The 12,574-nt window shown below is 50.8% G+C and overlaps 1 protein-coding gene across 1 annotated transcript in view; it reads left to right on the top strand.

The window, feature by feature from the left end:
• The window catches only part of MYH9 (myosin heavy chain 9), an 80,727-nt gene that overhangs the window by 57,446 nt on the left and 10,707 nt on the right, over positions 1-12,574 (top strand). The window contains exons 10-22 of the mRNA XM_036760448.1: positions 353-448; positions 1,247-1,365; positions 2,068-2,220; positions 2,557-2,730; positions 3,979-4,152; positions 4,620-4,734; positions 6,734-6,927; positions 7,228-7,349; positions 8,822-8,891; positions 9,915-10,075; positions 10,660-10,768; positions 11,109-11,240; positions 12,006-12,212. Of these exons, the coding sequence (XP_036616343.1) occupies positions 353-448; positions 1,247-1,365; positions 2,068-2,220; positions 2,557-2,730; positions 3,979-4,152; positions 4,620-4,734; positions 6,734-6,927; positions 7,228-7,349; positions 8,822-8,891; positions 9,915-10,075; positions 10,660-10,768; positions 11,109-11,240; positions 12,006-12,212 (1,826 nt within the window). The remainder of the gene's footprint in view (positions 1-352; positions 449-1,246; positions 1,366-2,067; positions 2,221-2,556; positions 2,731-3,978; positions 4,153-4,619; positions 4,735-6,733; positions 6,928-7,227; positions 7,350-8,821; positions 8,892-9,914; positions 10,076-10,659; positions 10,769-11,108; positions 11,241-12,005; positions 12,213-12,574) is intronic.

The raw sequence follows: 12,574 nt of genomic DNA, 5'->3' as shown, positions 1-12,574 counted from the left end.
TGTCTGCTCCAGCTGCCCAGCAGTTAGACAGGGGAGACATGGGCACAGCCTCCTCGGAGAAGAGGACTCCTGTTTTAAGGGCAGGGCACATAGACAGACATGTGGTTGTGAAATCTGAAGAAGAGGGAGATCATTTGGCCTGGAGGGTCGGCTTCCTGGGGGAGGTGCAGCACCCAAGCAAGGGGAGAGGTAGAGAGAGCAGGATGGTGGGGGGTGGCGGGTCATCCACCCACTCATCTATCTATATGTGCCCTGATAGCCATGGCAGTGAAGAGGAATCCAGGGCTGGCTTGACCACTCCATGCTCTGGTGATCATGGCAGCTCATTTGGCCTTTGTGTCCCTCTCCACAGGCTTGCTGAAAGTGATCTCGGGAGTCCTTCAGCTCGGCAATATTGCCTTCAAGAAGGAACGCAACACTGACCAGGCCTCTATGCCGGACAATACAGGTACAGGGCCACTTGGGGGATGCTAGAACAATCATCCCACCATAGTGCAGCCCGTTTACTGTCCTGCCTGCCTCCAGCTAGCTGAGGAGCAGAATCTTTATTGGATTTAACTTGGAGGGAAAAGTGTCCTAAACACAAAGACTACAAATAGAAAAAGGGACGTAGTCCTTGCTCTTCAGAAGCTCCATGTGATTGGCAGAGACCACACATGGAGAACCCAGACTAGAATGGCAGGAGTGGCAGAGTCCTTAGGGTACCTAGGGGGCATGGGGCAAGGGGGATTTAGGGCCTAGAGGGCATTGGCATAGTGGGTAAGAGAGCCTACTGAGCCTCTGGGCCTCTAACTCCATCTAGTTCAAAGCCTGTTGGCATTTAAGCTCATCAGGGAAAGGGTATAGCCAGGGAGACAGGCTGTGCCTAGTGGGTGTGAGCCTCACTGTCCCAGCTGTAGGCTGGCCTGGGTAGGCCTGTGGTAGAGAGGGCAGGGAGACCTCTAACACTGGGTGAAGTCCCTCCTCTTTAGCTTAGATACACCTTTTCTATTTCATACAGAATTTTAGGATCAACACCCAAAGGAACAGTCTCTCTGAATCTCTCTGGTTTTCAGAGGAGCAAAGTGGTTGTGATGGGGCCTTTCCTGCTGGAGGCCTTGTGGCCCAGTGGGTGGGTGGGCACTGCTGGGCAGGGACCCTCTGATCTGAGAAATGCTGCTGAGGGACCTGGAGGTACATGGTCTCTTCCTGATGGTCTGACTTTTTCTCTCTTCTTGACCTGATCCTGGTGCCTGAATGCCTACAGCTGCCCAAAAAGTTTCCCACTTGCTGGGTATCAATGTGACTGATTTCACTCGAGGGATCCTCACGCCTCGGATCAAGGTTGGACGGGATTATGTCCAGAAAGCCCAGACCAAAGAACAGGTGTGTCCTTCAGTCCACACCGCCTGTCTTGTGACAGACTTATTGACTGCATCCTTTTAGAAACATTCTATTTTTATTGATGTCTTTTGTTTTTACCGCTACCCCTGCCACAAGTCCCATTCCTGGTCTCAGAGAGGCTCACAAATAATTCTTTTTTAAAATAAAAAATCAGCCTAACTGATCAGTACATTGAAAAAGTCTGAAAAACAGATGCATTGTCTCACGTCCCCGATGCGGGGCCTTCCCTAGAGGAGGGGCTTTTCTGAGGAAGGCAGAGCTGTTTTCTCATGGGGTGGGGAAGGAGAGGGGGTCATGATGGCCCATCCCTTTAAGCTAACTATGTGTGTCTGAATTGGCTTTCTACCCACTGCACCACACTGTCCTGTAAGCTATTCATTCCTGCTCTGGGATGCTGAGATTCCTTACCAGGTTTGATTTCTCTCGCTTAGTTTTACTGGTGACATTACTATAATTGTGAGAGGAGCAAGACTGGAGGGTCTTCCGTTGGGTCACCAGGGAGATCAGACAAGAGGGAACACACGCACACAAACACACACACACACACACACACACACACACACACACACACACACACACACACAACTTCTCCAGGTGTGCTGTTGGGTTCATGATGGTTGGAGCCAAGTCTGCCAGGGAAGCACTTTATTCAGTGGACTTTTCCCCACTTCCCTTCCCTTACAGGCTGACTTTGCCATTGAGGCTTTGGCTAAAGCTACGTATGAGCGGATGTTCCGCTGGCTCGTGATGCGCATCAACAAGGCCCTGGACAAGACGAAGAGGCAGGGAGCCTCCTTCATTGGCATCCTGGACATTGCTGGCTTTGAGATCTTTGATGTGAGCCTTTCCCCATTGTCATTGTAGGCTGAGTGGCTGCTGTTTGTGGACCCCCAGGATCCCTGGCCATCTTGTAGTTTGTATGTTGGCTGGAACCCCCGCTCCACCAAAGTCTGAGGTTCTGCTGTGCCCAGTCTCAGCAGTAATTGGGCCTAGCCAGTAGGCTGGGGAGAGATCAATCCTCACCCAGCCCATCAGCCTTATTCCTGGGGCGCAGGGCTTGGTTGGCCTGTCTGGGCCATACTGACCCCACTGGCCTCATTCCTGGGGGCAGGGGATGGTCAGACCTTCCAGTAAGTGCCTGGCCTCACCCACTCCTCATTGGCCTCTTTGTAGCTGAACTCGTTCGAGCAGCTCTGCATCAACTACACCAATGAGAAGCTTCAGCAGCTCTTCAACCACACCATGTTCATCCTGGAGCAGGAGGAGTACCAGCGAGAGGGCATCGAGTGGAACTTCATTGACTTTGGTCTGGATCTGCAGCCCTGCATCGACCTCATTGAGAAGCCTGTGAGTGCAGCCTTGGCCCTCTGTGCTGTCGCTCTTAGTTCCAGATGAGCTGCTGGCGCAGATTGCTTGGTCATCTCTGAGGAGCCTTCACATGGCCCTGGGGGAGAGCCCAGGAGATCTGCAGCTCATGTGCTATGAGGCCAGTTCAGTAGTTTAGGAGGAGTGTAACTTGCTCCACTGTCACTTGCAGAGCTGTGGCCATCAGAGGAGAAAGCACCACACCTCAGCAGGAGGGTCCTCATTGTCTGATCCCAGACCAAAGGCTGAGCAGCTCATCTTTAGAAATGAGAAGTCTGAGCCGGGGGCCAAAGTCTAGGGTTTTGTCCCAGTCTGCATAGAGACCAACTGGGTGTGGCCTGGGTGTGGATTTACAGCCAGGGGGAGAGTGTGAATGCTTTGGTCCAAGCAGAACTCTGCTCCTGCTATCTTTGTGCATGAAATGTAGCAAGCTTAAGTATGGTCAAACTCCAGTGCAAAGCCCGATGCAACTGATTTCTCCCCGTGATTGGTGTGCTCTCTTTGTAACCCTCTTGTAAACAAGAAATCTCCACCAATTTCAAATGAAAAGACCTTCCTTGACAGTTTAAATCAGGGTTGGGGAACCTGCAGCCTCCAGGCCACGTGTGGACCTCTAGGTCCTTGGGTGCAACTTCTTGACTGAGTCCAAGTTCTACGGAACAACTCATTTTATTAAGGGGATCCTGATCGTGAGCTCTTAGATTTGGAAAGCTTCCTGTTCCCACTCGTGGGTACCAAACAAGTTTTTGATGACCAGTGGTGGCCGTTCTTTGCAGATGAGCCAACTGGCCCTCTTAGAAGTTGAGTCGCTTCTCTCTGAGTAAATGTCTGAGGTCTGGCATTTGCACCAGGTCCCATGACTCCAGGCTAGGGTTCTGTCTATTGCACCCCCACCTCTAGGGTTGAATGAGCCTTAAATTCCTGGTTAATATATGTATAAGCTGGTTTTGCATCCTCTCCTGGAGTATTGAGTGGGGTCGTTCTGATCTGGAGCATATACCCTCATTTTTTGTCCTTTAGTAGAACATGAATTAACTTGGATCGTTTAGGAAATTTATTTTTTCATTAATGGAACCTTCTGATTCTCAGTCAAATCAAGATTCCGTCGTTTTCAAGGCTTCAGGTGGCTGAGGATTTATGGTGTAAGACCAAGTTTAAGTGTGGTGTGGACAGCTGGCTTCTCCCCCTCAGAGCCTGACTCCTTTGTCCTGTTCTCTGTGCTCCCTCCAGGCGGGCCCACCTGGCATTTTGGCCCTTTTAGATGAAGAATGTTGGTTCCCCAAAGCCACAGACAAAAGCTTTGTAGAGAAAGTGGTGCAGGAGCAGGGCACTCACCCAAAATTCCAGAAGCCCAAGCAGCTGAAAGACAAAGCTGACTTTTGCATCATTCACTATGCTGGCAAGGTAAGGAGCAGCCTGGCTCAGTCTCTGGAGGGCTGTGGAGAGACATGGGGAGGTCCGAGGTGGTTAGCCTCTGGCAGCAGGCTTCGTGAAGGGCCCTGGGGCTGGGTCCAAGCTTACTTGACTGGTATATGATGCCTCCTGAGTTCTGCCCAGTCATACCTTATTTGAGAAGATCCATCTATCAGGACTAAATCTTACCATTTATGCATGTCCTAAGAAACTGCCTCCATGGGGAATATTTTCCCCAGGTATTTTGGTATGGGCATCTTTATGGGATAAACCCCTTCCTTTCACATAGACTTGATCACATAGAGGTTCCTAAAGGTTAAGCTCTCTTGGACATGTGCTCATTTCTAACCTCTGCAGACCAGCCTTGCCCTGAGCACACACAGGGCCCTTCTGGCCTGGTCGCACCCATCCCCAGACTGCCCTGTTCTTGTAATGGCTAAGGACCTTTCCTTTTTCAGGTTGATTATAAAGCTGATGAATGGCTGATGAAGAACATGGATCCCCTGAATGATAACATCGCCACACTTCTCCATCAGTCCTCAGATAAATTTGTTTCTGAGCTGTGGAAAGATGGTATGCCCTTAACCCTCTGGATCTGTTGTTTCTGTGAGGTCTGGTCTACGCTCTCTTTGCAGGCAGAGCCCCCAAAAGAAGTTTGCTGTTCAGCCTCTCTACCCCCACCCTCCACACCTTTTTGTAACTTGACTTTTCCAGGTAGCTTTCCATGTTGCTTCTGTGCAAGGGAGAGAGAGGTCTCCTTAGATTGAGCTAATCCCTCTTCAGCTCTCAGCCATATCTGCATAGAACCCTCAGGCCAGATCCTCCCCTGCCCCATCCTTTTCTCTGTGTTTGGCTGTGCCTCTCTTTAAATGTGGGGATTTTCAAGAGGGTGGTGCTCCTTTCAAAAAGCCCTTCTGGGGGTTTTTACTAAGTTTCCTTTTGCTGTTCTCATAGCAGGTACATTTTTCAAGTGTCTCTTAATTTTGTTGTTGGTTTTTCCTTTTCTTTGTCTTGGGTTTTGCTTTAATGTCTGTGTTCCAGAGGTGCAGAACACTCAGAGAGCTTATTTCTATCAACACTTTCCTATTCTTCATCTAGAACCAGGTGACTGGGCCGCCCAAGTGTTCTGCTGTGTGTGTGTGTGTGTGTGTGTGTGTGTGTGTGTGTGTGTGTGTGTGTGAGATGCATTCTAGAGCCACCCAAGGAATGGAATGCAGGACATTCCATTGGAGTCCTCTGCTCCTTTTGGCCCTTCCCACCTTCCCTTAAACACCCCTTAGACTGGGGGAAAGCTAATCCCTCCGTGCTCTATTCCTCAGTCAAATAGATGCTGAGTTTAGATGCTTGTGGAGTCCATGCAGTGAAACTGTTCCCAAACCCCCGTTAGCAAGGACAGCAGCAGTTGTATTGCTTGGATGTCAGCAGACACAGCAGCCTGAGGTGGGGAGGAGGGGTGCCTGTGGGATAAACCTCAAGCATTATTAGGGATGTGGCTCTGAGCCCTCCCTTAGCTCTGGTTGGCAGACTGGGAGTCAACCCCAAGAAGCCTTGGTGAGCCACTTGGAATGTGCTCCCTTAAGTCTCTGAGGTCAGGATTCCCACCTGCTTTAGTTAGGTGGTCTATCAGTACCAGCCTCAGCCAATGCTTATGGCATCTACACAGAGACCGTAAGGATATCGTCACCAACTGGCAGTGGAGCATTGTCCACTTGAGCACCCCAACCCGATTTGTAGCTACTGCTTGCTTTCTGTTGGCAGAGCCACTGCTTCCTTTTGGAGAAAAGTGGTTCATTTTGCAGCTGATGACCTAGGGATTCCTGGAGGCACAGAGCCTCTGCTGAGGTTCTTGAAGACTTTGGAGAAGTTGGAGAATCACTAACCATCCTCCTCCATGTGGGTCTCTCCCATACCTTACTTCTCAAGAGCTCCAGTTACTGTCACCTATTTTCTGATTTAGGTTTATCATGGCCGTGCCCAAAGCAGAGTAGACCAGGCCCCTTGAGGATAACAGCCATTGGCAGATGGGGGCCAACCTCCCAGCCCAATGTCTTCAATCCAGTCCTGCTTCAACTCATGGTTTAAAATAGCTTCTTAAAACTGGGAGTGCTGATGAGTAGGCTAAAGGTCTTCTCTGTAGGTCATGAGTAATACATCTTTGGAGGGTTTCATTTATGTGCTGTGAGCCATTTTTGAGCATACAACTCAGTCATCACAGTCAGACTCTCAAAAATTTGGGCCTGGGTTAGTGAGGTTTCCTTGATTCTAGCCTAAGTCCCTGTTCGGAAGAGGAACTTCTAAAGAGATTAGAAGAGAATATTAGAGTGCCCTTTATACCAGTTAGAATAAATTAATCTGGAAGAGGATGAAGACTGGTGATCACCTTCTTGGGCTTTTTGCCCAAAAACCAGGGTTACAAGAATTTACAACTGGTCTGGAAGATCGTGTAGAGATAAAGCAAAAAAGGCCTTGCTCTTCCTGCTGTCGATCCTTCCTCAGGCTCGATGTTGTGTCTGCTCCTCCACCTGCTTCTCTCTCGGTGGGTCACTAATCCCCTTTTGCATGGTCTCTGCAGTGGATCGCATCATTGGACTTGACCAGGTGGCTGGCATGTCTGAAACGGCTCTGCCAGGCGCCTTCAAGACCAGGAAGGGCATGTTCCGAACAGTTGGACAGCTCTATAAGGAGCAGCTCTCCAAGCTGATGGCCACCCTGAGGAACACCAACCCCAACTTTGTCCGCTGCATCATCCCCAACCATGAGAAGAAGGTAAAGCGAAGAACATGACCTTGGTTAGGAGGCAGAATCTTTGTGCCATTTTATTTCTCCTGAATCCCATTTCCAGATCTTCTGCAGACCTTTTGGAGGTTCCTCTTGGTTCTTGTTGGGAGAGGCTAGATTGTAACCTATTGGTTCTATCCCTTCTGACTCTTAGCAACTTCCAGCCAAGTGTGACTTAATTTCTGAGCCTTGCATGTTGAGTGTCCCATTGCCAGCTTTTCAACCTGAGAAGGGATCCTTCCTTACTCAGTTGGCACGGAAACATCACCGTATCTTTTCTTTTTCCAGGCTGGCAAATTAGACCCTCATCTTGTCTTGGACCAACTGCGCTGTAACGGCGTGTTGGAGGGAATCCGGATCTGTCGGCAGGGCTTCCCCAACAGGGTCGTGTTCCAGGAGTTCCGGCAGAGGTCAGTTTGGATCAGTGTCTCATCTGCACTTCTGCAGCCAGATTGGCTTGCTGGTGACAATCCTTCATTTCCCTTTTTTGGGTCCCCGGCCAAGCCAGGGTCTGACCCTTTGGTCTTGTGATTTACACGTGCTTTTCCCATTTTTACTCATAAAGGCAAGGTACTTGTACATTGCCTCTCCTCCCAGTGACTCTTAATTAAAGCTATGGAACTATAAATATACCTGGAAGGATCAGCCCAGATATGTGGGACTTAGAGACAGACATAGCAGTGCCTCCTGGGTCTGTGCCCCTGAGACTGCACCGATGCCCCAGTCACGTAGTCCTTGTTGAGTACCCTTGCTCCCTGGCATCTCTGGGAGCAGTAGAAACACTGCCCCTCCTCCAACACTACTTTAAAAACAAGTTTTATTGATGGTTCTCTCTTTCTGACACTGTCATAATTATCCTTCTCATTATAGCATTTATTAATCTTTAAAGTCAGCTAAAGTGATTGATTCAGTTGATCACACATGAAAAAGTCCACAAATGTGCAATATGTGACCCCTTGGGACCCCCCCACCCCCACCCAATCCCCAAACAGGTGGCCTGGGAGTGCCTGTCCTTCCAGTCCTGCGTGGTCTTTTTATTTTTTGGTCCGTTCTTCCCATTCACATTGCGGTGTTTTCGTTGTTTGCTGCCTGTGGACAATTCATATAGATCTTCCCAGACTTCTCCGTATCCATCACACACATGCTCCATTACACTCATGTGCCAGTTTGTTTAACCATTCCCCGGGTGATAGGCATCTACTTTGTTTCCAGTTCTTGGCTACCCCAAAAAGTGCTGCCATAAGTATTTGGGAAGCACATGGGGACCTTTTCCTTGTCACTGGCTTTCTTGGTGTGTAAGCCCAGTGATGGAGTCTCTAGTTCAGAGTGTGGACATCAGTCGCTTTATTCTTATAATGCCAGATCGCCACTTCCCAACCCTACAAACCCTCCAGCATCAACTGTTGCCTTGGCGGTGGGGGGGCAGGTCAGTTCTGCCAGTTTGCAGGGTGTGAGGTGAGGCCTCAGGGTTGTTTTGATCTGCATTTGTCTTGTCACTGGTGTTTTGGAACATTCTTGCATGTGGTTGTGAACACTCGGCAATTCTTTTGAGAACGTGCTGCTCACATTCTTTGATGGCTTAGCTCTTGGAGAACAGATGCTGTCACCAGCCTGTGATAGGGAAGGTCACTCACCGTTCCAGCCCTGAGCCCTTGAATCTCGTGTGAAGCATCTGCCCTATATCCTGTTACCTGAGATCTTCTGGTTCTCTCTTTTTTCACTGGAAGATTTTTTTAAAAAATTCTTTTGCTACAGTTTGCGAGATGATCTCCATTTCCCGCTTGTCTCTCAGACTCTTGTGCTTTTCCTGGCTTTTGTGGAGTGCATTAGAAATGAGGGTGAAAGTTCTCAGCATCAGGGCTAATGTGTCTTTCTTCTTCAGATATGAGATCCTGACTCCAAACTCAATCCCTAAGGGCTTCATGGATGGAAAACAGGCGTGTGTGTTGATGGTAAGCCAGGCTGCTAATTCTTCTTCCCCTTCCTCCACCCTCTCTGTGGGCCAACATGCTCAGAATGCCTGTCAGACCGTACCCATTTACCACTCCGTACCCTCCTGGGAGCGCCACCCAGAGCATGACCTGTGATGGTCCAGTAGGTAATGCCACTCATGAGATCCAGAGCTGGGCAGGAACTCTGGAGATCTTCTAGTTTGACAGGAGGACCCTGGGGCCCAGGGTGATCAAGGACATCCAGGAGCAGTGGCTGGGGTCTGAATCCATGCCACCATTGGAGGGGAAGCAGTTATGGAGTCTTTGAAACCCTGCCTCTGGCCCTGCCTGTGGGATCGGGGCACATCCTTCCCCTCAGTTCTCTGAGGAAGGAACGGGAATATGCCCAAGAGCCCCTTGTATGTACTGCGTTCTGCAGGGGAGACTGGGCACCAAATTATCCCCATTTTACAGAGAGGGAAGTCAAGTGACCATGGAAATGACCTTGGGCATAAGCAGCAGGGTGGGTAGTGGAACACTCCCTCCCTGCCTCCCTCCCTCCTCTCCTTCCTACTCTCCCCTGCCAGACTGACAACTAAGTGGTAGCAGTCAAGGATGTGGGCAGTAAGTAAGTAAGGGCCACGGAAAAGGAAAGACATGAGGGGAGGAGGAGACAGAGACTTCCAGTTTGCTTCAGGCTCCTCCCTGCAGCGCTAGGGCTACAATAAGTGAATGCCAGCCAGGCATCCTGGACAGGAGAGAAGGCCCATAGCTTGGGCTGCTACTGTGCTGTCCCCTCTCTGGGCCCTTCACCAGGACTTCCATGGTCTGACTGTGGGGCAGAAGTATCCTGGGGCCTTAGGTGCTAGGGACAGTAGAGTTCAGTGGTATCTCTGCCATCTTTTTCCCCCTTGATTGTGGGCACCCCACCCCCCATTCTCTGTTCCTTGGCCTGCTCTCCTGGCTTATTCAAGGAGGATTGGGTGCCAGTCCACTGGAAGCCTGGCCATGCTAGGGAGCAAAGCATGTTCTTCTCTTGTTTAGATCAAAGCCTTGGAGCTGGACAGCAACCTCTACCGCATTGGCCAGAGCAAAGTGTTCTTCCGAGCCGGGGTTCTGGCCCACCTGGAAGAGGAGAGAGACCTGAAGATCACAGATGTCATCATAGGCTTCCAGGCATGCTGCAGGGGCTACCTGGCCAGAAAGTAAGTGGACGCTGTGCTCTTCCCTCCCTCCCCATCGCCCAGGTGGGTCCTCAGACCCTTCTTGTGCCCAGCCTTTGGGAAGGGAGCTGCCTGCTGAAGCAGAGCAGCTGTCAGTGAGGGGGGGACATGTGGGGAATCTGGCTGATGGGGGTAAGTTAGCATGGTGACTGGCAAGGCCTCACTCTTGTGGGGGTCCATGTGATCTGCCACTGGGGCCACGTTCAGTTTCAAAACTTAAGTGGGGGAGGAATTTTTACTCAAAGCTTTCCTCCCAGACAGTGGGAGAGGGGGAGGTTGGGAAAGAGGCAGGCTGAGGGGGCCTCCCAGCATGGGACAAACCACTCCTGGGGGGGTTGCTGCCACATGGCCACTATTAAGGCTCTCGGTGACTGTAAGTCTGCTGGCCTTATATCTACATAGGAGTGATGCTAGACCATAGAGTCAGAGCTGGACAAGCCCTGCCCATGCCCCTCATTGGCTCCCAGTTCAGCCTTTTCATCAGTAAGGGTGGAAGCTTGGAGCCAGTGAGTCCTGTGAGGGGCCTGCCCCTGGGGCAGCAGGCCTCACTGTGCTCCTCTGTGTAGGGCCTTTGCCAAGCGACAGCAGCAGCTTACAGCCATGAAGGTCCTCCAGCGCAACTGCGCAGCCTACCTGAAGCTGCGGAACTGGCAATGGTGGCGCCTCTTCACCAAGGTGGGTGTGGTGGACGGGGCATGTGGGGGTATGGGCACAGGCTCAGAGGTCCTTGGTGGTGGGTGCTGGGAGATGCATGAGGGGTTTCCTAAGACCATCCCTCGTTCTTCCTCATTGGCTCCTCCAGTATTTGGGTGGGCTCAGTGACCAGCTTTTCACCCTTCTGTGTGCCCGGGGCTCGCCCCCTGCCTGGCTACACAGTGACCCACAGGGGCCATGCGTGTCCATAGTGATAGGATCACCCTCTTCTTGGTGTCAAAGGCTGAACTGTGTCCAGGTATGTCAGGGTGTGCCTGTCTGTCCAGTGTCATTTGGTTTCTTCTGATTTGCGTCTCTTTAGGTCAAGCCCCTGCTGCAGGTCAGCAGGCAGGAGGAGGAGATGATGGCCAAGGAAGAGGAGCTCGTCAAAGTGAAGGAGAAGCAGCTGGCCGCAGAGAACCGACTCACTGAGATGGAGACCCTGCAGTCTCAGGTGGGCACCCACCCACAGAGCCTCACTCTGGGCCTGCAGGCTTCTGAGAATGGCTGGACCGGTTCACAGCGCCCCCAGCCCCACATCAATGGAACTGTTTTCCCCGTGTCCTTCCTGCATTGGTCATGTGTCTTTGTCGTTCTCTTTGCCCACCTGCATTTCTTTAATTCTCAATTCGTTAGGACTGCTTATTCATTTGGTTTTTGGTAGCTTGGGAACTATCCATTCATAACCTTTGACCATTTTCCCAGCTGGGGGATGCCTCCTAAGCTTATAAATTCAAATTAGTTCCTTCTGTATCTTAGATGTGAGACCTTAATAAGAGAGACTTTCAGCAAAGATTTTTTTCCCTGTAAACTGTTTCCCTTCTAATCTCAATTACATTGGCTTTCTTTATACCAGTTAAATTTTTCTCTAATAACTTTTCTAGAAGCTCACATTCTCCTGGCGAGCTCTTCTTGGCTCTTGGTCCCCCATCTTCAGTGGGTCCCATTGTTGACTGCTCCATCTTGGCCTTCACCACTTAAAGCTTCTTCTTGGTCAGCTTCCCCTTGCTGATGCCCTAGACCAACGTGGACTGTGATTCAGGCCTTCGGGGCTCCTTTAAGGAAGCTGTTCAGCAGGTGGAGGGCTGGCTTCCCTCACAGCCAAGAATTCTGGGCTAAATCCATTCCCGTGTTGGAGGGGCTGATGTTAGAGAGCCTCTTTTCTGGGCAGGATGTTGTATGATGACTGGAAGTGACTCTAGGCCTATGTCTTTGGCAGTTGATGGCAGAGAAGTTACAGCTCCAGGAACAGCTTCAGGCTGAGACAGAACTGTGTGCTGAGGCTGAGGAGCTTCGGGCCCGCCTGACGGCCAAGAAGCAGGAGCTGGAGGAAATCTGCCACGACCTGGAGGCCCGAGTGGAGGAGGAGGAGGAGCGCTGCCAGCACCTGCAGACAGAGAAAAAGAAGATGCAGCAAAACATCCAGGTGAGGGAACCTGACTGTGTGCCAAGGATGCAAAGCTGAAGTGGGCCCCTGCCCTCAAGGCACTTCAAGTGGAAATTGGAAGGAGGGAAGAAGGACCTGGTGATGTTTAGGATTGTGGTTAATATTCTGTCACTGAATCCTGGGCTCTGCCATCAGATCACAGAGTGCCAGAGCTGAGAGGGACCTTGGAGGCCATCCAAGGACTTTCCCCCTCGTTTTACCAAGGAGGAAAGGTCCTGAGAGAGAAAGCAGTTTGCCCAGAGAGGCCATAAGCGAGTGCAAAGCTGGACCCCCAGCCAGGAGGACCTGAGAGGGAAGGCCTGGTCATTCATGAGGAGGATTTTTTAAAAAGGAAGAGAAAA

This window comes from Trichosurus vulpecula, chromosome 5 (assembly GCF_011100635.1).
Source record: "Trichosurus vulpecula isolate mTriVul1 chromosome 5, mTriVul1.pri, whole genome shotgun sequence".
Taxonomy (NCBI): domain Eukaryota; kingdom Metazoa; phylum Chordata; class Mammalia; order Diprotodontia; family Phalangeridae; genus Trichosurus; species Trichosurus vulpecula.
Note: the sequence above shows the minus strand (reverse complement) of the source record. Positions and strands in the feature narration are given on the sequence as shown.